We start from the raw sequence: 25665 nt of genomic DNA, 5'->3' as shown, positions 1-25665 counted from the left end.
ATGCTGCAAAGAACACATTTGCATCTCTGGCTGCTATGGGCATAAAAGGGGACAGACGTATGGTGTGGCCCCCATGCTCCCCTGACCTCAACCCCATTGAGAACCTCTGGAGCATCATCAAAAGGAGTGTCTATGATGGCGGGAGGCAGTTCACATCTAAGCAACAGTTCTGGGAGGGTATTCTGTCCTCATGCAAAACAATAGAAGCAGATACCATTCAAAACCTGACTAATTCAATGGACGAACAAGGGGTCATATATGCAAATGTAACATCACCTAGAATAACTTAACTTAAACTGTTTGATTTCAGTTTGTAATAACCTGCTAATGCTTATAATTTCACAAATGACCATTTTTATTGTTCTTTATAAAAAATGAAAAGGTTGAAAAAATTTGCTGTGCATAATTTGGAACGTGCATTTTGAGTGTTATATATTGTTTATATATATATATATATTTTTTATGTACTGATATCATTGGCAGTTTGTTCAAAAACCTTTCAATTGTACTCTAATAGTTGATGTCTGGAAAATTACAATGACTGCAATTCATATAGTAATTTTGGAAAATCTGAGAGTATTCCATAATAATTTGGAACAAAGTGTAATTAGGTCAATTGACAACATGATTGGGTATAAAAAGAGCTTCTTGGAGCGTCAGTGTCTCTCTGAAGCCAAGATGGTAAGATCACCAATTCCACCATTGTTGTTCCACCACAGATACTGCAGCAATACCAGAATGGTGTTACCCAGCGTAAAATAGCAAAGACTTTTAAGTTATCATCAACCATGCATAACCATTAAAAGATCCAGAGAATCTGGAACAATCGCTGTGCGTAAGGATCAAGGCCGTAAAACTCTACTAGATGCTCGTGATCTCCGGGCCCTTATACATCACTGCACCTCAAACAGGAATGCCACTGTAGAGGAAATAACAGAATGGGCTCAGGAATACTTCCAGAAAGCATAGTCAGTGAACACAACCCACAGTGCCACCCGCTGTTGCCAGCTAAAACTCTACAGTGCAAAGAGGAAGCCATTTTTAAGCAAGCTCCACAAGCTCAGATGTTTGCATTGGGCCAGGGGTAAATTAAAATGGAGTATGGCAAAATGGAAGACAAAATGTTCTTTGGTGAGATGAGTGATGATTTGAACACTGGGACGCCATGTCATCCGGGCCAGAGAGGACAAGGATAACCCAAGTTATCAACACTCCGTTCAGAAGCCTGCATCACTGATGGTATGGGGTTGCATGAGTGCTTGTGGCATGGGCAGCTTGCATGTCTGGAAAGGCACCATTAATGCAGAGAACTATGTTCAGGTTCTAGAACAACATGTGCTCCCATCTAGACTTTATCTCTTTCAGGAAAGACCCTGCATTTTTCAACAAGATAATGCCAGACCACATTCTGCAGCAATCACAACATCATGGCTACGTAGTAGAATAATCTGTGTACTGAAATGGCCAGCCTGCAGTCCAGATCTTTCACCTATAGACAACATTTGGTGCATCATAAAGAGGAAGGTGCAACAAAGAAGGCCCAAGACAACTGAACAGTTAGAGGCCTGTATTAGACATGAATGAGAGAGCATTCCTATTTCTAAACTTGAGAAACTGGTCTCCTCTGTCCCCAGACATCTGTTGAGTGTTGTAAGAAGGGGGGGGGGGGGGGGGGGGGGTGCCACACAGTGGTAAAAGTGGCCTTGTCCCAACTTTTTTTGTTGACATGAAATTTTGAAACATTTTTTTCTTAAAATGATACATTCTCTCAGTTTAAACTTTTGATCTGTGATTTGTGTCCTACTCTGAATAAAATATTAGATGTTGGCACCTCTACATCATTGCATTCAGTTTTTATTCACAATTTGTTTAGTGTCCCAACATTTTTGTAATCTGGTTTGTAGGTAATTGGACTATATCAGAGCCACTGTAAGACCTTACACTGGTGCACTGGGCTGAAGTTCCTCCTGGTGCAAGACGATGTCCGGCTTCATGTGGCCAGAGTGTGAAGGCAGTTCCTGGATGAGGAAGGCACTGATGCCACTGACTGGCCCTCACATTCCCCAGAACACAGTCCACCATCTCATCAGGACCACATTCAAACATTGCTGGGAGTACATACAGGTATGCTGGGGCCATACACGCTACTGAAACAAATTTGGAGTTGCTATGATGAAATTTATGCAAATTGGATCTGTCTTTGATTTTTCATTTTCTGAGATTTTGAATCCCGCCATCAGTTGGTTGGTGATTTTGGTTTGTTACATCAAGTTGTTTTCAAAGAAGTACAGAATTTATCAGAAAATATTTCCAATTTGAATCTTTCGTTCATCATGATCTGATGTGTGATTTAAGTGTTTCTTTGTTCCCCCAGGCTAGAAACACACCAAATTGACAGTGAAGAACTAATGTCAACCACAGGCTGACCCATGACGGCCCTCTGTCAGTTCACGGTCAACCATTATTACCTGTATATTTATACTAAAACAGACCAGACTACTGCTGATGAATGACACACATATATAAATGCTCAAAAGGAAACTACTGCTTCCCAAAGGTGCAAGCTTCATATGAGTGTACTGAGTTCTGAGAGACTCCCACCTTTTCTTGAGCTGAAATTTCTTCCATAAAATTGTATAGGCTACTGTGATTGAAGTGTGAATGAAGTGAAAAGGGTAAACATGAAAGGTAAATACAAAATGAAGAAACAAGCTAGAAGTGTGAGCAGTAGATACGACATGTTAAGCGCATAATCTATTGCAAGCACTGGATAATATAACATTTTATGTATGTAGGCCTGAATCTGAAGTATGAATCTGAAACACCCTGGCGATTCTAATAGAGGTCAGTTGAAGGTTACCTCTCTGGTGGCTACTGGGATCAATGTACTCAGACAGACAGCCATGATAGCTAACTCACTCAGTTTGGAAATGGGCACAGCATACATGAGCTTTTATTGCTTTTCGGTGTGAATTCTACACGACTAACTGTCAGAGAGCATCAATACACGTCCTGTGGTACCACGTTGACGCACAGACTAACATTATTGAACACATATGGAGTTGGTGCGCATGCGCGTTGTAAAAACCTGTTGCATTTCAGTGAGCAGTCTACAAAGATTAGACTTGAAGAAAATGTAACAAAAAATAATCAAGCCGCATTTGAAAACTTTACTAATAAAAAAACCATTAACAAAACAGCAGCTATTAAGAATCAGCAACGTTAGCTTGCTGGTCAACAAAGTCTCAAATTACTCACCGCCTCCATCTTCCGAATTTAGCACCATTGTTGACAGCGCTTTGGTTCAGACCCCTGCAAACTTGTTGTTTATATGGTAGTTCAATTAGCTAGATGATGTTGTCTTCACAACTACTAACGTATTTAACCAAGCTAGCTAGATTCTCTCGCTATAGGGACATAAAATGGAAAGAAGAAAATTGCTCCGAAACACCACTTCAAAAACTTTCGATAAAACAGAGGTCCGCGCTGACGTGCCACGCTTTAGTGAGTTTCCACTCACTGATTTCTAGCAACCAATCACTTCCTTCCGTTCAATTAGCCCCGCCCCTTAGCGTGCACGCGCGTACTCTGCACGTAGGATATGCAACATAACCGTTCCAGCAACATGTAAACATAAAATGTGTTTATTATTTAATAATAAACATGAGCCATGTACATGAGCCATTCATGTGTGGGGAAAATCGAAACTCTCGTAGCCTATAACCATGGGCCAGGACAATTCAGTTCAGGGTTACGTGTATTTTATTATGGCTTTATATATTCAAATAATCCGTCATAGATAGGTAGAGAGCATTGATCTAATATAGATCAATGGTAGAGAGTATCAAAACGGATCACTAGATGTCATCATCTCGTGTAAAATGAAAGCATTTGCATTTCTAGTGTACTGATTTCATATATAGATGTGTGTGTGTGTGTGTGTGTGTGTGTGTGTGTGTGTGTGTGTGTGTGTGTGTGTGTGTGTGTGTGTGTGTGTGTGTGTGTGTGTGTGTGTGTGTGTGTGTGGCGTACTGGTAGGGTTTATTAGCGCATTTTGTGAACAAACAGTAAGTCAGATTTTTTTGTGTTGTCAGTCAAATTAGTAGCATTCTGGTACGTTTGGAGACAGGTAACGTTAATAAAAGCAACAAAAGAAAACTACTAACCACTGTACGTGAATAAGACACTGGATCCGCAATGCCCTCCAGTGGGCGAATTTGGTATTACAATTCGTATGGCTCGTTCTAAGTGATACCTACTGTAGTAGCAGGTAGTTCCTAGTGCTCAACTGAGAAAGAGTAAAAGATGACAAGAATTTAAGGTAAATGTGTGTTGTCCAAAAAACCAATTTGATCTGACCACAAAGCTGACCAAAAACCAAAAACCTAAATTTTTTTAGGTTAAAAACCTAAACCTAAAAAAAGCTGACCAAAAACCTAAATTTAGAATTAGCTTACAGGAGCGGTGTACCGTAATACAAGGAATAAGATTATGGAATAACTTGAATAGTGCTGTTAAAAATGCTAGATCCATATGTATGTTTAAAAGAATGGTAAAAGTGTGTTTTTTTTTAATATGAAATAGTGTGTTGAGCTGTTGTTAGAGAAGGATTTGATTTCTGGTTTGTTTTTGTTTAGTTTTGTTTTGTTATGTTTAGTTATGTTTTGTTTTTTTCGTTTTTTTACAAAATATTATAGTTGAAACTATTCTTGGGAAATAAGGAGCAGATATTATAAGATTTTTTTCTTCTTTCTGCTGCCTTTCATTTTATTAGTGAATTGTATTCTTTCTTCTTTTGTGCATACATTTTAATTTGTTTATAATGAAATGAATAAATCTAATAAAATAAAAAATAAAATAAAAAGCAAACGCCACATAAAAATAATAACACACACACATAACTATATAATTATTAAAACAAAATTATATATAGGCAACAGCAGAAATATTATAATAGCTGTTACCATGGTGCTCACATGAAAACAACCTCTATAAGTAACATCTAAATAAATATTTTTCATTTTTTGGCCTTGCTTCAGAAAGACGAGTCCATCAGAACAACTCCATTATTGATCATCTCTTAAGATCAGACAAATAAGTCAAAAACACATGTGCACTGACATCATCACCAGCATCATCATTGACATCATCACTGACATCATGTGCACTGACATCCTCAATGCAAAAACTGACAGGCAAATATCTACGCTCTGGTGAATCATGTGTTCGTAAATATGTATTTGGATTATATCCTCTTACGTACACTCTTGATATTCACTAGATAAAAAAGTATTACTAAACAATATATATATAAATACAGGCAGAATGAATTTTGAGGATTATTCTGAAGACCTTCACATTGCTCTTATTTCATACCAGTCAGATTACCTCAACCAGTCTCAAAGCAGAGTAAGATAGCTTAGCACACAATTTAGCTAGTGTTTCAGAAAATATACATACATAAGTACATCTAAAACCACAGTCTTTCTCCGGAAGTCCAGAGTACTGATTTGGACTCTGATCAGAAAGGAAAAACAGATTCATGCAACCAAACTGGATGGAAAACAACATTGTAAATACAAAAATAGCATGATAAGTGACCACAAGGGAGCGTCTTTAGCTTGCCCTATGCAATTTGCAGAGACCTCATATTTTTCTAGCAATTTTGTGCCACTTTATACCTTTTATGAGAGACTCTTCCTCTCCACGGCTGCTGTTACATTGATCCAAGAGTGTATGAGGTTTTCTGGCTCTGAGTGAGTAGAACCCCACACTTCAGATGTTTACATCAGTGCTGTGGCATTGTTAATGGATTATCCATAATTAACACAAGCAGTCAATAATTAATACCCATCAGAGTGGTGTCCAGGAGGACGCTAAGATGACTAAGGTGCTAGCTGGGCCTTTGTAATCTTTTTAAAGTGACATGCATTACACTGTGGCCTGCATGTTAGTTGTAACATTTGGGATTTTAAAAGTGACATTCTAATAGTAATACTCTGCTTGTAAGCTGAACAATCTCACTTTGCTCTTTCCCCCTTTCCACTTATCTATCCAATATCTAGACATTTAATTTGTTACCTAATTTTAGAGTATGACCTAAACAATAAACCATAAACCATGCATCACATATTTAATGCCTTTCTGATGCAAGGTATGGCAAGGAATAACAGTATTAGAGTATTTGGATTGTTTGTTGGTGAGAATAAGCTACACCCACACCAGAACATTCAAAGTAAATCCTTTTATCACCATATCAGAGAGGCAGCAAAAAAAATGATTCATTATTTTCTGTGAGATCTTGTCTCTAGGAGCCTTGCACTGAATACTCAGCCTTTTCCATAACTAAGGCAAACACATGGGCGTCTCTGTGTGTGTGTGTGTGTGTGTGTGTGTGTGTGTGTGTGTGTGTGTAAGACTCTGTCTGGGGGAGCAAGCTATGCCAAACCCCAACACACTGAGTTTTTTGTTTCAGTTCTCCCTAGCAAAGCAGATGTGTATCTTCATCAAAAGCTCTAGTGCCAATCTCTGAATAGCTTTAAATGTACGCCAGCTCTCTGCTTGGATGGAGGGGTCATACCAGTCTTATAGGCCCAGATCACTTTCATCGTCATTTCAATGCAGAGACTTGGGCTTCATTTAAATATCCACTCCTTCATATTGCAGGTAAAGTAAGAAAGAAATCTAATATTTTCCATTCATGTAACCCACGCAGTATTAAAGTCACTCTTCTCAAACTGTTCATACAAAGAAGGAAGGGATATAAACAAATACTGTGTAATACTGGTTAAGTAGAAAATGACCAAAATGTTAAAATATCTCTTTCATTCTTGCAAATGCTGCTTGAGATACTATAATTCATCCATATCCAAAACCATTCATCCACAGTTCAATACAACAGTGCAACACTATCGTGTCTTGCTGAACAATGCTGCCTTGATTTGTGAAGTCTTTCTTTAAATGTACTATGCAGACACTCAGTATACCCTAAGAAATAAAGACCCTGAAAGCAACAGTGCCTTTCAGCTGTCAAATGAATAGCATATTTAGTAAAGGCTCAAATCTATTCAAATATCTAAATAGAAAGTAGAAAGTGAAGGTGCTGAGAAGTGTCAAGTGGAGAAAATCACTCAGAGACCGGCATGATCAAACAGTGGAAGTGTGAGCGTTCATCTTTTCAGCATGCAAAATATCTGACATTAAAAGGGCAGCCCCAGCACAGTACGACTGTTAGAATTAATCATTAATGCCAGTCTCAACGGTTTCATGAAGACATTTTCAACCTTGTTTCAATTTGTTGTATTTTTAAGTGGAGGTTAAAATAAAATTAAAGCACATAACATGCTCTACATCAAAATGTGTAAGAATTGTGTGATCTGACAGGTCCTGTTACTTTTTTAGGTCAGATGGAATGGCGAGAAGAGTTCTGTGACCGTACAATCCTCCTGGTCTCACATCTGGAGATAAATGCTTAACATAACAGTTGACTCTATGAGAATATGCTATACGGTTCACTCCTAAATGTACCTTACATACGTAAAATTAATATCCAAATGATAATGTTAAAGTCTTGCCTATGTATATGAAATAAAAACGACAAAACCTAATTAAGATTAGCAAAGAGTTCTTGTGTCACCATCCACCTAAAGCCCTATAGTCTTTTTTCTTCTTTTCAGCACCCCTATTATCTAAGGACATATGACCTGGTGAACAAAGAACACAGTAAAGTGGGATGAACGGGAAATAATAAAAGTTACAATGTAAAATGGAGCAGAAAAAAGGAAGGATGGTTGTAATTGTCTCATACAGCCATGTTGATCATCAGTTACACTTAGTTGGGCCCTGCCCTCCATGGCTGTTAAGAATACTGCCCTGTCCCTCTCTCCCTAATTAAATTTGACATACTGGCAAAAGCTTTTTCTCTAAACCTTTTCATTTCTATAATGTGAACCAACAGGAGGTGTGAACACGATCTGTGCTAAACACTGGGCACCATTTTATTTTAGGTGGAACTAAAATAAGGTGAGCGACCAGCGACTGGTTGTGTGGTTTTCAGCACAAAAGCAGAATCTGGTCTGACACAGCTTTCAATATTTTATACATAGCACAATGAAATATAAGGTCCATCTCTAGGCCCTAAAGGAAATTAAAATAATAAATCTGATTCCAGAATACTCTTGTCTAGAGAAATGGAGCTACAGAAGGTAAACTGCATATTGTGAAAGAAGATACATACAGTAAATGACTGAATGAAAGTGTCATGAAGTGGATGAGGGAGCAGGAGGCACATGTTCACTCTCCAAAGGACAGCGCAGTCTCTCCAGAGGAGACCAATGCACAGCACTGGATGGCTGGACCTGTGGGGTTAAAGAGTGACTGAGGAAAGAGGGAACAGGTGCAGATGATAATTGAATGAGTGCTAATATGTCAATGATTGGGAAGGAGGGAGGAGTGTGTGTGTGTGTGTGTGTGTGTGTGTGTGTGTGTGTGTGTGTGTGTGTGTGTGTGTGTGTGTGTGTGTGTGTGTGTGGGCATCTCCCTCTGAGACTGGGGCCGGCCTACGTGACAGAAAGGTTACTTGAGGATCTTAGACACACTTCCCAGAAATGTATGACCTTGAACTGACCCACACCAGAATCATCTGCCGAATACCAACATGACTTCTAGATGTGGACATGGTCCTTTTTCTCCCTTGAACAATTGCATTAGGAACGTGAATTAAACTTAAATTACAATTTATTAGGAATCACTTAGTCTATGGCCTACTTTTTGAGCATGAAATATAAATGAAATATAGGATTAGCCATTACACTTGACTACAATAAATGTTTGCCGAAACTTGATGTCAAACTCTTATCTAGAAACATCTGGTATCGCATATCAATAAAAGATATGCATAATTTTCCCCTAACATTCCTACTTTAGATCTACCCCACATTCTACTACCTGTCTGTTGACACAGAAAAGTTAAGGTTATAATGAAAACACTACAACAACATAAAGTTCAACACAAGCTTCCCTTCTGAAATAAAGCACAATAGGGTGAATTTAGGAGTTACCCAGAGTTTGAGAGAGAGGGATGGTGATTTGCTCCAGGGAGCAATAGATCCTCTGGTACTATGGTAACAAATCATCCCACCCTGCACTGGTGATGACCTCACAATGCCTTGAACTTTAGTGAGCCAAAAAACATCTACCACGTGCAACATCTGTTCGTCTGTGTGGTTTGCACTAGAGATGGGGGTGCTTCAGAGAAAACAGGATAAAGAGAAAGAGAAAGCAGGGCTGGGATGCTGACAACTTTCTCCAGTAAAGGGCACGTTTGGAGCCCCCACGGTGGCTCGTGCGTTTACAACCTCATCGCTCTGTGCTGTCAGGTGCAGCCGCAGGCCTTCACTACCCATCCTGCACAAAAGGACACCATTGGCCCTTTGCTTATCACAGCCCTGCACACGTAGAAGAGTAGAGTGCACTACATACAGGAGAGGTATGGTATGAGAAGAGTCGGGTGCTAATCACTGATTCAAGAATACATAGGAATGAAAAAAGATGAACAGATTGAGGTGAAAACCAAGGGAAAGCAACTATGAACCTTAATTCAGTTCAAGCATGCAATGTAGATTACACACCATCGGTGGTGCAAAAGCAGTAAAGACTCAACACAGCACAGATTCACTATTATTAAAGTTGCCCCGATCAGTAATACTCAGTTTCAGGAAATCTTTCATTTATTTGATCCAGTAGTACACATTTCTCCTAGGTTGACAGACACACACATACAATATGGTGTGAGCCATGGCTTGATATTTGCCAGTCTTCCAAGAAAGAGGTTAGTATTGTATGTATCAGTGCAGCTGTATTGAATTGTGCCACATAGAGCTCGATACATTGTGAGAAACGAAGAACCCCAAGACAATATCACAAAGATCTACTACAGTGTTTGTGGTAAAGTGTGGCTGAGAAAGAGCTGTACACAGGAGCATCAGAAAGTAGAGAAGTAAAAAATATATGACCAGTGGAATAAAGATGTTTGTGATGGTGCAATCGGTCTTCACTGTTTCTTATCACAAACAGTAACTACATCGTATGAATGTGTGACTCAGTGGTACCGCTACACAGACCTCAAGGGAGATCCATCAGTGGGTAGCATGCATGAGTAATGTCTACAGAGGCTTACAGTCGAACCAGGTGTCACTCCAGGAACATGGCATTTCCATCTTCTCATACACACATCTCTCCCTCTTTCCAATTTACATCTCCTCAGTTCTCTTAAGAAAATATAGGCATTGCACTTACATGAAAAAGTCAACCTTTTGTCTAGTAAGCTCAGCAGCAAATGGCCTGAATGAGTCACCAGATCTAAAAAATGCAGAGTATGTTGATCAGTTCATGTTTAAAATCACCTTGCTATTTCTATTTGGTATAAAACCATGAAAGTGAAGCTGTCTCCCACCAGAAAGTAAACATTTCCTCCTAAAGTTCAGTGATCTCCAAATTCCAGTGTCATTGCCAGAGGAAGCTTCACAAGTATATCAATATATAAACCTTTCTGAAGTCTTTATCGAACGCATATAATCCATAATGTCTCCTGGCTCTCCTGGTGAACACGGTTGTGTGCACTTCCAGTTTGTGAGTTAGAAGACCAGGGGAAATGGGAGTGGAATAGAAGACATGGCTTTGCAGCGGCATGCAATTAAAACGCAGAACCCTCTGACACGTAGATGGTATCATCAACACGGAGAGTCTGGCAATGAATCCTGTAACCTATGAATAGCCACCCAACCTTATTGCTCCTTATTTGCAACTGAAGAACAAAAATACTGCTGAGAGAGGTTAAGAGTAAGATGCAGGCTAGGCAACATCATCAGACATCCTTCATGCTGAGAAAGCATGAAGAAATGTGCTTTAAAGGTTTGAAGGTGGTAATTATGTGACCAAATGTAATAAATCCAATTATCAAAAGATCAAAAGGACAAAGTTCTCAACTAGGTACTGCCAAGATAAAAATATAAGACTTATTTGCTTTAATGTTTTGGTGCATGTGTGTTAGGAACTATTCAAATTAAACCATTAGGTCAGAATGTGAAGAATTTTCTTTTGGCTGTGTTAGACTTATGGGAAATGTAAACCGATGGTTGCTGATATTACACATGGTTAAAAATTTTCACACCTATAGAAAATACATTTGCAAAAAATATATAATCATTACGAATATAACTGTCACGGTACAGTGTGTGGATTCGTGTGGATTCGTTCATCTATGGCCGTGTTTGAAATAGCCTACTACATACTACTGGTGTACTGCTTTGGCCTCAAATCTGTATCCAATATACAGTATGTGAATAAAAATAAATTTTCCAGTACGCGAAACATCCCCGGATGACATACTACTTCTGCAAAATGTTCCAGTAAGCGAACTGAGCTATCTTCGTGTACTGCACATTACATTACAGGACAGTACTGTATTGTACATTATGCAACGCTACGTTCACATGACCCCATAGTATGCTTTGCTTTTGTCGCATACTGGAAACTGTACTGCATACTACTACGAGGACCAGTATGCAGTATCCAGTATGTACTGAGTGCAGAATGCAGTATAAAGTATGTAGTAGGCTATTTCGAACACAGCCTTTGTGTATGTATGTATTTGTTTCCGTGTGCGTGTATCATCTGTATCACCTGTGCCTCATCTCTTGGTTATGTGAAACACTTTTTACTTTTCGTGTGTGTATATAAGCGTTTGTCTCGTCTTTGTCCTTTGTCAGTTGTTGTTTGCGTAAAGTTGTGTAATCGTCTGCAAGTCAAATAGCGCTTTGAGGCACTTTCTATTGACTAAAGAGTTCTGAAGCCGCTACACCTCGAATATACTACGAGAAGTATATTGTATCTAATAAAAGTTTAGCAAATTCAACCCACCTAAATATTTTTATTGCGATACAATACCACACTGCTAGTAATTCTGTAGTATTTTGATTGTGTATTACATAGCTAATTATCCCAACACCCCAACTTCACCTCAGCAGCCAAACATAAATACATCTTTAAAATACAAGCTGTATTTTTAGGTAAGAAAAATGTCATACAAATGGAACCTCTCAAGTGGGTTGACAGCACACAAACAAAAATGAGGAGGAAGATGCTAAATGCCACCTGCATGGAAAAAGGCTGATTGAAATCTTTATTGACTCATCGTCATTACCATTAGCAATCGTTGGCTTCATCAGCATCAAGTCCCACAGGCTCTGAATCACAATCAGCTTGCATGCATGTTTGTGTGAGGGGGGACGGGGGGGGGGGAGAGAGAAACCTCCACACCCAACACCCTTCACCTGTCTCCCCCATCCTCTCTGCTGCTGGGGTTATGGGGTGATGTGCCCTTTATCCGTAGTTCAGTTTCTTTCATTTCTCTTTTAAGGACCCCTGTAAGCAATGTACTTTTTTCAATCTCATTTAATCACACTGTACTCATACATAGTCTAGCCAGAAGTCATTTTGTTCTCCCTAAGAAGGAAGAACAATTGCACCGCAGTTCACTTGTCATAATCTCTCAAAAGCGCCCACCCCAGGACACCGGAGCACACCCTCTGCCCCTACATTGTTGGACCTGTCCAGTGGAACACTGCAGAGGAGTTTCCTAGCAGAGCAGGTTATCGTGAACTTCACCTGATGTAAAGTGGCTCTAAAAAGCCATCAGTGCAGATTCAATTCCATGGAGACCAATAACGGAACATTATGAAAGATTTGGGTCACTTTGAGCTCCAGTAAAAAAAAACCTATAGCTTTTTTTCCTCTCTTTTTTAAGCAAAATGCTAAATCATTCTGCATCTCCAGTAAGCAGAATCCAACTTAAAGCACTGCAATTAAAAAAGTACCTGTGCTTAAATTCAGTCACAACAAAATAAGCTTACTTGTGCGAGGTCCACCGTAGCATGTGACGGCAAGCCTCAGTCAGTAAACATCTATGTCATTTCCCTTTAACCGAGCAGAATTATGACAGTAAGCAGAATTCCTGACAAAACGAGAACAGAAAACAGAAGCACTGCACTAAAAAGATCCTGACTTTACATTCATGCCAACCATGAAATTTTAATTATGACCAACAGGTCATATGACCTTAAATAAAGTGATTGCACTTATTTCTACAATCCAGCCCAAATATTGGTTGCATTTGCATTGTCATTTATGGATTATTATAAAGAAAGCTTCAAAAATAATATTTCTGATGTTTAAGAGGTTTAGGTTTACATGCAGTACATTTAGTCAAACTTAAAAGGGTCCAACAGCACAGCATCAATTCATTAAGACCTGTACACAGATGACTCTCTTCAGAAGGTTTTTAGCATGCTAGCTCAGAGCTACATGTTTTTGTATCTCAGCAGCAGTGAAAGTAGCACAAAGTACACTCCCATCAAAACAGCACCCTGCCGCACTGACGTGCCTGCGTGTGGTGGGAGCAGGAGCCGCAGGAAGCAGACCCTGGGAGCACATAAACAAACATCTTAAAGGTTGAGTCTGGAGACTTGTGTGTCCCTGGCACAGGATAACAGCCCAGGATCCCAACCGATATAGGATGCATACCCACTATGGTCATCAAATCACTATGTGCACACGGTTATGAATGAATGTGCATGGTGCATCATCTACAGGAGGTTACGTTCAACCTCTTAAAGAGATGAATTAAAGTAAATCAGTGTCAAAAAAGCAGAAGCGTGTTTGAATGCGGCTACAAATTTTCTCTCCTTCTCTGACACCTACAACAAACCTCATCCTCACTGGTACATTTATCGTAGGTGCTACTATCAAGACTTGATTCTCTATGACTTGCTAATGTACTATAAAAAGTAACAGGCAAACTCCAGAATACACTAAGCATATACATTTCATCTGTATGAATCCTTTTATTTAAGTGGAGAGCAGTGACCATTAATTCTGTGCCTTTTTACTTAATAACACATTATTTTAACATACAGGCTATTGACCACCATACAATAGTTCCATAATCTATGGACTCCGTTCATCACCACGGCAACAACACAAGGCTGATATAACATTCTGTCAGAAAGAGTGATTCAACTGAGGCGCCACGGGGACAGAAAACATCTCCTTTTCTCATAAAGGTCCAAGTGCACCTGAGATTTTTTCTTTTTCAAAAGCAAAGTCAGAAATGCTGGTTGAAAGAAAACAGTTTTAGATCATCACAGACCTGGTGAAATGCACACAAACATACCTACACACACACACACACACACACACACACACACACACATATGTGGAGTGCAGTAGAACCCACCTGCTTGTGCAGACGCGAGCACAGAGGGACACATGAACGCCTGGAAGCTGGAAGCGCAAAGTTCGCTCACCGTCCCCATCTCTGCCGCTGCACTCCACCCAGCGCGTAGGGGCGAATGAACTGAGCCACGGGGAAACCCGCCTCACACAGAGCGCAGGCGAGAGGCGCAAGAGTCTCGTTTGTCTCTTGTCGTTTGTCCTCGTGGCAGAACAGGAAACTTGTGGAGATTAGATACCGCTGGTGGTAGTTTGTGTTGTTGTTTTGTTGAACTGTCAGGCTTCCATTCAGTTGGAGTCTGTGAGTCCAAACGAAAGTGCTCGGAGAGGAGCAGAGGAACTGAGCAGTGATCTCTCCCCCAAACCAGCCAGCCCTCTCACACGCTTGCCGCTGCGACTTGCTCCTGCCTCTTCTCCTCCCTCTTCTCCTCCCTCTCAGTAACTACATCTCCCTCCCTGTGCTTCTGACTGACACTTTCTCCCTTCGTTTCATTTCACAGAGCTTCCTCACTCTTTCTCCCCGTCCTTGTGCCCTTCACTCTCTGTGTTTACATGTGTACTAAAGCTCTATTGTTATTCTGCAATCTTGCCTTGAAATAGTCTGGAAGCAGATGGGTGTCATGCACAAACGCACTGAGCTCATTACCACTTCTCACCACACCTCCTCACTTACACCCACATACAGCACAGAGGCCAGGTTAGTCAGGGCACAACAATGCTAAGCAACTCAGTCATGTTTGGCAATAGCTACATAGGCTCTCTCTCTCTCTCTCTCTCTCTCTCTCTCTCTCTCTCTCTCTCTCTCTCTCTCTCTCTCTCTCTCTCTCTCTCTCTCTCTCTCTCTCTCTCTCTCTCTCTCTCTCATATTTATGTGTGTGTGTGTGTGTGTGTGTGTGTGTGTTCCTGTACATAACGTAACATATTCATGAATTTTTTTGTTTAGATTTTCTTGATTTATTCTCTTCCTTGTCTTAAAATGCAATAAAAGACCTATTCGATCAATACAGTAGACTAATGATAGTTTAAATGATACCTTAGATTTAATATTGGAAATCATTCCAAAGAGTTAATTTATATATTCTTTGTGACACCCAAAACAGCATTTCTAGTCGTCTCCAGCTAGGAAACTCTTTAGAGGCAGAGATGGGAGATCCTACAGGAAACACACCCAGAACTTTCCATATCCCTCCCCAGCAATCCACTCTCACTACTAGACTCACCCCAGCTCACTCCCTTCCTGCTCTCTCATCCCACACTCTCACTAATCCATCACACCCTTTGCACTGGCATCTGAGTGAGGCATCATTCACACACAGAATAATCCCTTTATTAGGAAAATCAACTCTATAACTATACCTCATAATCTGCTCTACCATGTTTACATCATATCAAACATCTGAAGTAAGTCAGGTACTTCTTTACACTGTTTTGTCCGATAGTAAAAACCTTTAGTATTTACCAATGGTAGTCTATTATTCTACTTTCACCCCCCCCCCACCCCCCATATATATTTTACCCTCATTAACCACTTCATTAGAAAGGGCTGTCTTATAGGTACATTTTACAACCCATCAGTTATCATCTATAATACACCAGCCTGTCAATCAATGTACAGTATGTCATTCTGTTAATGAATGATCAGCTTGTGACTACAGGACCACTACCAAACAGACACTATTTCAGTGGCACACAGTTCTTAACGTAGCAATGACATTGACATAGCAGACTGAAATTGTAAGTCTCTCTGGCGAAGAGTGCCTGAAAAATATGTAACTGTGGTAGTGTGTTGTGCCTCAGTCACATCAGGTTTGTTGCTGCTTATATACCTGACAGAGTGGCCACTGATTAACAATTAAGATGGTGTAGGTGGAACCATACAAGGTGTTTCTAAGTATGGTATGGAGTTATGGTATCTGCACAACCTGAAACAAATCTATTGAGGGACTGACTATGACATACACTTCTTCTGCCTGACAGACTAGTCAACTACATATTCACAATAAACAGCACCTCAGTAGAATGAGATTTTGGAATTATTTTTATATTGGCAATTTAACCTGGTCGTAAGCCATGTAGATATAACTGAATGGGGACTCACAGCTTTGTAAGTATCCTGACACAACAATGTTCCCTCTAATATACTGTAATAGGCATAGAAGCCAGAGAGACAGACACAAATATAATAGTCAGCACAAAAAACTGGCCAATCAAGGTCCATATATTATTCGGGGACCCTGAGATAAGTACGTAAGCATGAGCATTAAATCACCCATTCAGCACCCATTGTTTTATGTTTGTTTTATTATGTCTGTCCTCTTTGTTAGACCACGCCTCCCTCAGGTGGTGTGTGTTGTCCATCTTTAACCGTCCCACCTGGGGGTTACTATAGCCTATGTCGCCTTATGTAAACCTGTTTAGTTTTCGTGATTGTTCATCGGTTATTGAATGTTAACTAGGCCTTTTTGCTTCTTGTTAGTGCAATTTTAAGTTCGGTTCCGTTTTTGTTCGTTGCTTTAAACACTTCAGTTACACTGATGTTGGGTTTCTTCCTTTTTTCTGTACACTCTTCACCTGTGACAACAAATACGTTACTTTATGTAACACTCTGTTAGCTAAATCTGTGCTTTTTTAGTTCTTTATGCTTTACACTTTAACAAAAGAAAGATGCAGGAAAAGTAAATGTAAAGTAAATGTAAAGTACATTTTATCTGGCAGGACCAGCTTTTCGTTTTCCCATCATGGATTTCCTCACATATGCAATGGCTGTTACTGCGTTATGATACCCCAGCAACTTTAATATTTAATACTTTCACCTGCATGATATGAGCTTCAATTATACGATATAAAAATGGCTATACAACATTTGCTACATCAATATACTACTATAATACTGACTGCAAATATTATATGACAAAGATAGTTGACAGTTGATCGTTGTCAAACCAGTTCAGCACTTAAACCAGTTCAGCACTTGTGCTCAAGGTGTTCAGTGAGTAATGTTATGATCAACAGTGTCAAACACATCACTGACATCCAGCAGGAGAAGAACGCTTGAATTACAAGAATCAACAACAAGTGAAAGTCATTGGTCAATTTAGGAAAGTTGACCTTCAACCACAAAGAGTTTTTAAGCCAGACAGCTTTTTTAAAATATTATTTTATTCTGGTGAGCCCACAATTGTGCAAGAAGTGCTTCAAGCTTTTTGAGATCAGTCTGTGTGATGGCATGTTTAATACATGTGAGAACAGAGCCAGAGGTTAGGCGTGTGTTTATTTGGGACAGCAAGCTAGGACTTGTTGTCATTTATCACGAGGAGAAGTATGCAAAACAAAACCTTTCACAAATCAAAGGGACTCAAAACTTTTGAGTCAATTTAGAGGGAGGTCACTGGCATGTGGTGACATATTTTATCAAATTTCTCAATTTTTCCAGTAAAAAATGAATTTTTCAATTATCTTGATATAAGGAGAAGAGTTTGCATACTAATTTTTGCAGCTTCCTGGAGGCTGATGAGTGACAGAACACAGCACGTGTTACAAATACACAGCTTCAGCATCTACATAACTAACTTCATGCCAGGCATCAGATTTTCATAGTGCATATTTGCAGTGCTTTACAGTCTTACAGATAGATAACAAATTGCAATGTGTACGTCCTTTTCCCCTTACGCATTATTAAATGCACACATGCTGAAATCTAGAAATTTGTCTAGATGAGATTTCAAGTATGCACTTCAGACTGAGGAGTGTCACAGCAGGCATTTTACCCCTCATATCTCCCCTAGGTGACCTCATCTGTTCACACAGTAGGGAGAGACTACAACTCCATGGCTCATCCACGCCACAAAATAAGGATAACAGTCTGGCAATACGCCAGTAGTGCTTCTTGAATGAAAAACTCTCACGTATAAATGTCCAGGGAGCCCAATGCGTCATGAAACATGTAACACAAGGGCTCCTCTCTTTCTCTGGCCTCTCCTACCTCCTGGCCATCGTAGGTCCAGCACACAGTAGTTTGGTGAACAGTACTTCAGCTGTGTTCACTGTAAGAGCCTCTCAAATGGTGTGGAGGACATGTTTGAGCCATACGCCCTCACTGCTGCAGTCTCCATGCCAACCAGTCAAATCTGATATGTCCGGCTCTCATTTTGTTTATCTGTTCTCTATTTTGTCTGTCTTTGTGTTTATCACTTCTTACATACTTCCCTATATGACAAGTGTGTTTCAGCGATAACACAGTTAGTACAGTACAAATATGCAATGATTCCTGTCTGCATTTCAGTACATTTCTCAACAGGGCCTCTCAACCACAGTTTTGTGGTGTAGGCCACCCCCTACTGTGCTTTCTGAGTAAGAGCAGGATTTGTTTACCATTTAGTTTCTAACAAATGCATATCAAGAGAATACCTCAACAATGAATGTGACATTATTTGTACGAAATATTGTGGAAAATGTGCTCTGGTCAGATGTTTCTTAGAATGTGAGCAGTTCTAGTCAGTTATTCAGGTCAGCTGTGCTCAAGAATGTGCTCAGGGATGGCTGGCAGACCAAAATATCAACAATGTCATCTCCTGCGAGAAGATTACAAGGCACTTTTTAAAAATCACTCTGGATAAGAGCGTCTGCTAAATTTCGTAAATGTAAACGCAACAAAGTCTACACTAGGACATGCAAGTATCCCTGTACAATGATCGTCTAACCAAAATAACGCATAAAAAACATCTTTAAAAAGTCAGCTTTTGGAAACAAAGCACATGAAACAATTAAAGTGCTGTTCGCAAGCACGAGTGGGAGGAGGGGAGTGAACTTGATGGGCTGAGTGTGGTGAAACAAGGACAGGCTCAGAGGTTTCCTGTACAGCCCTGCTCCTTCCTGGGCACAGCTCACTGCCACGTATGCAGCAGTGCTGAGAGGTCTCAGTCACCTGTGTGTGCACATGCATAAACACTCAGGGTCCCTAAAGTTTCTTTGTTGTCATTTTGGACACAACTATTTAAAGATGAAAGACATCCCAACCCCTAGGTAAGATCTGCTATGCAAACACTCGGGCCAAACTAGTTACAGCAGCAGTCATTCTGTAAGCTATGATAAGAGCTAACGGTGCTAATGCTCCCCATAACTGCAAGATTGCACTTCCAGATCCCTTCATGACACCCAAAAGAACATTAAACTGTCAAACTGTCAAAAAATATTCACTGTACTCTGTTAGCTGGACAGCTGATTCATAGCCATGAGTGGGTGGCAGAAGTTAAAGTTTAAGACTTCTAAACACTTTTTGAAGTATTTCATTCATTTTTACAGTATAAAATGCCCATTTTTAAATTAGTTCGTTTTGTTGAAGGTTTTTTTTTTTTTTTTTTTTGTTGCTGCGGCATAAAGCCAAGGGGTTGGATGACTACCAGCAATTGATCTGAGGCAACAAATGAATACTTGAAAACTTGAATACTGGAAATTTGAACAGTTTGAACATACAGAGTCAAAACAGAGTTACAAAGATGTAATATACTGTGCAGTGATCTGGAATGAGAGCTTGGCATGTAGCTTGGCATGTAATTAGGATAAATAACCACACTTGCTACAGCAGCAAGGTGATGAGGGCTTAGCAGTATGTGATCTGGATGGAGGCCAAGCCTTTCAAGTTCCTTCTGCTGATTAAATGATTTTCCTTGTATATCATGTTCCTGCAAGATGTTATTCAAATGAATGTAACTAATAAATATTGTAATCACTCTGACACAGGTAGCATTTGTAACAAATGTCTCTTCCATTATTTACACACGGACACAATCAGAGAGAAAGAGAAAACGAGAGACAGAAGGGGGGGGGGGGGGCTGTGATTCGAATAAAGGTAAATTTAGGACAGACAGGAAATCAGACAGGAAATCCTGTTACACCATTTATGTTTGTCTGACGCTTTATGAAGGCACTACATAACACAAAATAAATAGGTCAACCTAAACAACATTTGTAAACTATTTTTCAGTACTGCTTATGCTTGTTTTTAGGTTTACATTTATACTGAGGTGAAAAAATTGAGAGAGAACTCTGTCACACACACACATACACAAAACAGCATCTGAGAAGGCCTTATACGGGATGGGGGTGGGGGGTTTGGGGTTGGAGCATGTAAAGCCTGCAAGATACGTGCATCTTCATAGCAGCTTACGTAAAGAATATTGTTGTGCTTAAATTCTCATTATACAAAACTTTATAATGTAACTGGCTACTGTAGCACTACTCTTAACTATTTTTTGGTTGTCTGTGAGGTATTTAACACGAGCTAGTTAAATACATTTCATTGATCTTTTATCACTGACTGACACTTTAGAACTGATCAGTTCCGTTAATGTCGCGTTCCAATAGTACCATTATAGAAAACCCTAATAAGATACATATGATGCTATACGACATGAACAGTCACACCAGATACGAAGTTCTACAACCTTAACCTTTCAAATCAATCCACACACCTACGGAAGCCCCACAAAGCCCCGCAGAAAGCGTTTCAAAATATCGCAATTTACCGTTGTTTTCTGCGTCCATTCTTCAGTTGTTCCGATTATATATCCTTGTCCGGTCTTTTCTCTACCACGTTGTGCTCATCACTTGTCTTGTCTCCTGTACTATTTTGGTCTTTCATCACTTCCATCCCACTCGCTAACACGTGGCCCACACGTCCTCTTTTGGGTTGTTTTTTTGCAGGTGCGGCACCAAAGCACACCAACAACCCTCCAGCGAGCACAGGTCAAATTATGTAAGATGTCTACTTATGTCTACAGTATAAAAAAGAATGCCTCGCAATCAAATCATTTATTCCTATTGTGGTTTAAAACCAGCCTATTTGGTCTAAATAACCAAAACCGTTGGTTCGAAAAATGTTTTCGAAGTTGTGCAGTGAAAAAATGTTTCATCCTCAGTGGTTTCTTAATATGCCCACCAGGGGGCGCTCCCCGTTTACCTTATATAGGCACTGGGTAACAACGTAGCATTTTGAAGAATATTCCCCTTTAATCGAAAGGGATACGTGCCAGAATCAAGATTCTCGTGAAGGTTAAAGAAGACACTTGCGCCTTATTTTGATTTACAGTTCTAGCACATTAGTACGTGTACTTCTACTCACAATATTATAAATTATACTGTATCATAATTAAAAACAATGGAATTGTATACGATGATAAACGGTATATATAACAAGATAATGCTTATTTTAAATTTCACAATAACCAGGTCCGATGTTTACGTATCAGACCTACTAAGCACATTGGAAAAATGGCATGGTTGCTTATTTATTTGAAATACATATTCAAACCTGAAAACCAACAGGCAAGCTAGTACTGATTGTTTGACTGATTATTTCAGGCAATACGGAAATCAGTAAGCATTCGCTCTGGGTGGGCAACAACTGCACATTTCCCACATAGTTTCTTTGTTAAGTATCTCCACAGACGTTATATATATATATATATATATATATATATATATATATATATATATATATATATATATATATATATATATATATATATATCACTCATTTGAAAAAAAACTCTCTAAAGCCACAATTCAGAACATGGTGATATCAGCAGCCATATTAAAACAAGTGTCAGGGACTTGGAAAGAAATGTGTTGGCTGAGATGCATGCTAGAAAACACAGCAAACTAATTTAGGATTTGAAATTAGCTGGGGTTTTTTTTTTTTGCTTGTTTTATCTGTTTAAAACATTTGCTTACACAGGGATGCAAGGACCTTGACCATAGTATAAACTGTGGTTGAAGTAGAACTTGATGATATATTAGTTCAATCATCCTTCTTCATTTTTGATACCATGGAAAAAAGATTAGTATAAATCATTTTTAATCAGGTACTGTTACTACTGCTGAGACTACATTTAGATAAAAAACAGGAACTCCACCAGAGAGGTGACATTAGAAAGACAATGGGCGACATTGCCAGGAATCTCAATCTCTCTCTCTCTCTCTCTCTCTCTCTCTCTCTCTCTCTCTCTCTCTCTCTCTCTCTCTCTCTCTCTCTCTCTCTAGATTCACTAAATTGGACAGACTCACTGGGGTTTTACCATTACACTCAGAGGGAAATAATACAATAAAATGTACCTCGGGTGGTTAAGAAACGAGAAGGCAAATTCCTCTTAGATGTGCTAGTTGATGATGTTACCAATTCCCCAAGTCTGGTGTACTTTTGTCCATTTATGTGAATAGGAAATAGGCCTTTTACAGAACAATTTTAGGGTATTTAGAGCAAAATAATGTTGAAGCAGAAACCTGCCTAGTTTTGAAATTATGCTTTCCATTTATGTCATTGGTACATTGGAGTAACAGGCATACAAGATAATTGTCTACAATTATCGTCATCTAGCATTTACCAAAATTAAAATGCTTTTCTATATTGAGCTTAATTAACCCATAACATGTAATACGCATCTTAGACACGGCAGATTTATCAAGTGTTTTTATGAAGCAATAAAAGTTAAAGTAAAATGAATAAATCTGTATCTTGATGGATAATAAATAAGGGCTAATAAGAAAATTGGAGCAGAATAACCATAAAATCAGACATGATTTTTAAAAGCTGTACAACTGGCCGATCCAAACAGATAAAACCTGAAATTAGTGAAGTAATTTCCCCTCCTAAAGAGCATGGCAGACTCTAGTTGGGAGCTGCTGGAAAAATACAAAACAGCAGGCAACATAGCACTGCAGAGCATAGATCCAAATATCTCAGTAACACTTCCAAAGTTCACAACAAAGTTCAACAATCACCAAGTCCAACTATCTCCATGTAGCTACCACTTCTGTGTCCATCCTCTCAGTGTGCTCTCACGAGTGGGTACAAGCTCAGCAGGTGGCTGGCAGCACCAGGTGATACTGGCACAGGCGCAACAGTGTGGTCCAAGCTGTGTCGACAGGTACGTGAGGGTGAGGCCGTGTCAGTCTGCCCCAGTGTGCTACAAGGGCACACCGACTCCTGTTCACGCCATGCTGCACGACAACATCGATCTGTGCGTGAGTTTACAAATGTCACACCTGTTTCTTGACTTTCACCATTGCATGCCTACTTCTGTAATCTTCCTTTTTCAATCTGAGACCTTTAGATGAACTACAGCGATGATTTTGGGTGGTGAGTCAGCTCCTACATACATAGAGATGGCTTATCCTATGCTAGACTCATATGGACCTTTCAGTTGTAAATTCACTGGAGTATTCAGTAAGTGTGGTTGTCCTGAAACCCATCAATTCTGGGATTGGTGACCAGTAAGCGCTATGCACCAGTGGCAGGTCCAGTCTATCTGATGCTGAGCTGAATGGATAGATGATGGATTAGCGAGCATGCAGTTAAACCACTCCATAAGTGAGGCATACTTGATGTAGAATGGTGTATTCTCTTCATACTCAAATGTTGACAGGCCTCTGTGACATCTGACTACAGTCTGGCCTCACAGCTGTACATGCTGTCAACAAACAGAAAGGAAATTTCTGTTAGAAATTTCACAGGTGAAATAATTGCCCACAGTACCATAACGTTTGACCAGGATTTGCATCACAGGAAGCTGTCATGCAACACTGTAGTGCAATACATCAGAAGTTTGACAAATGTGCAGTGCAGCATGTTTGCCTCTGCCTGTTTGAACTATCTGAAGTCAGGCTGTGGATGGCAGCAGTAAGGTTTTTTTCACAATGTAACGTGAGCTGGAAAACAAGCCACTCTGTAGCTCAACTATGACCTGTTGCATCAGCCAGTCACATACCAAGCTGCTTAATCAAAGTCGGACATGTGCACTTCCAGGCCATCAAATTACACGACACAATGACTACAGGAGACATCGGCAATCAGTTTCTCCATTATTTGAGGCTTGTAATGACATTACAGAGTCTCAGTATTCTAATCGTGAACTACAATAGTCTGTGCTTATAGACTGTGCAGGCAGTCATGGCCTGGCAGTTAGGGAACTGGTATTTTGACCGGAGGGTCGTGGGTTCGATTCCCAGACCTAAGGCCATGACTGAGGTGCCCCTGAGCAAGGCCCTTAACCCTCAATTGCTCACTTGTATAAAAAATGAGATAAAAATGTAAGTCGCTCTGGATAAGGGCGTCTGCCAAATGCCGTAAATGTAAATGCTTAAGGGGAAACAGTGTGTTCTCTTCAGCCTCGGGATATTCAACTCGGGAGGTGGCCCTTTTTGACCAAAACCACTGCTGTTGCCCTCAGACTGGGTGATGCTGTTGTTTTGCTGGGCTTCTTTGCTCACTGAAGTTGCCTCACACCTGCCCACATCCACGACAGGGTGTTTATACCCACAATGCACCAGTCCTGGATTTTAGTAAACCAGAACATGTGCTTGCGGTGTAAATCCCCTGCTAATGACTGAAAGGCTCGCTAATGGAATTTTCCATCCTTTCAGCACTTTGTAGTTCCTAGCAGCAATCCGTCTTAGACAACGGAGACGATGGACCTGGCGTCTACATAAGCAGTGATGGGTGGAAAGATATAGCAAAGAAAGATGGAAGCTGTGACACAGACCTAGATGACTTTGAGGGAAAAACGGTAGGATTGCACAGTGCCACTTGGGTCGCACTGAAGCTCAAAAAGTGACTTGACAGGTAACGTACACTGTGTGCCTCCTTCCGACACTACCAGCATATCAACGTTGACTTTGAACACACCCACTGTGTTTCCTCCCTGTAGTCATTCTAAGTGTTCCATCTGGCATGGGTACCCTGTCATCAATGCTGGACAAAAACAGTTTCTAGACACTTTGGCTAATGCCTACCTCAGTTTGCCAAGAGCTGCAGTAATGACTTGTTGCGACATTTCTGGTGTGAGGGCTAAGAGGAAGGCTTATAACACAATGTCTTCTTGCACTTCTTTCACAGCTTGGGTAGGAATGCGTCACCAGGAGAGTGCAGCTTGTCTCTTAGTTTTATCAGAGTCTGACGTAAGGCGACTTGCACTCAACATAAATGGAGTTGTAGCGATACCTTCGCTGTTGTTGTTGACCAGCAAGGTTAAATATGAAGGTTAAATATGGTTGACAGAAGGGTCAGTACCTGTTATTACTGGGGTAGAGGGGGAATTCATTTCAATATTTTTGATAAAGCAAAGCTTGCGTTTATGCTAGTTTTAAGAAATACTACAGAGATGGCAATAACTGCTAGAAAATAGCCAAATAAGGTAAAGTGCCCTCTTCTTATCTTCAGAACCAAGAAAAATCTAAAAGAGGGGGATGCAGCCTGTAGCTATGGTGTGCTGGGAAAAAGCAAATTAGAAGCCAGAAGAACACTACAGAACAAAAGTCCCACTCTGCGCAAATGCTGGAAATGTGGTGAACTATGTGATATAAAAATCAAATAAAACATCA

General features: G+C 40.0%; 1 protein-coding gene across 3 annotated transcripts in view; it reads right to left on the bottom strand.

Annotated features, from left to right (window-relative positions):
- Nucleotides 1-21130, bottom strand: part of cyth1b (cytohesin 1b) — a 45357-nt gene extending 24227 nt beyond the window's left edge. Inside the window, exon 1 of one of the 3 annotated variants that reach the window (XM_076999476.1) lies at nt 20814-21130. In XM_076999476.1, coding sequence (XP_076855591.1) covers nt 20814-20832 — 19 coding nt within the window. In that variant the 5' untranslated portion in view covers nt 20833-21130. Of the gene's footprint in view, nt 1-3258; nt 3523-14293; nt 14863-20813 lie in introns of those variants that run through there. The other 2 variants (XM_076999473.1, XM_076999474.1) reach the window with 2 other exon arrangements.
- Between the last annotated feature and the right edge of the window lie 4535 nt (nt 21131-25665).

Source organism: Brachyhypopomus gauderio, chromosome 3 (assembly GCF_052324685.1).
Source record: "Brachyhypopomus gauderio isolate BG-103 chromosome 3, BGAUD_0.2, whole genome shotgun sequence".
Taxonomy (NCBI): Eukaryota; Metazoa; Chordata; class Actinopteri; order Gymnotiformes; family Hypopomidae; genus Brachyhypopomus; species Brachyhypopomus gauderio.
This window is presented reverse-complemented; position numbering and strand designations above follow the sequence as displayed.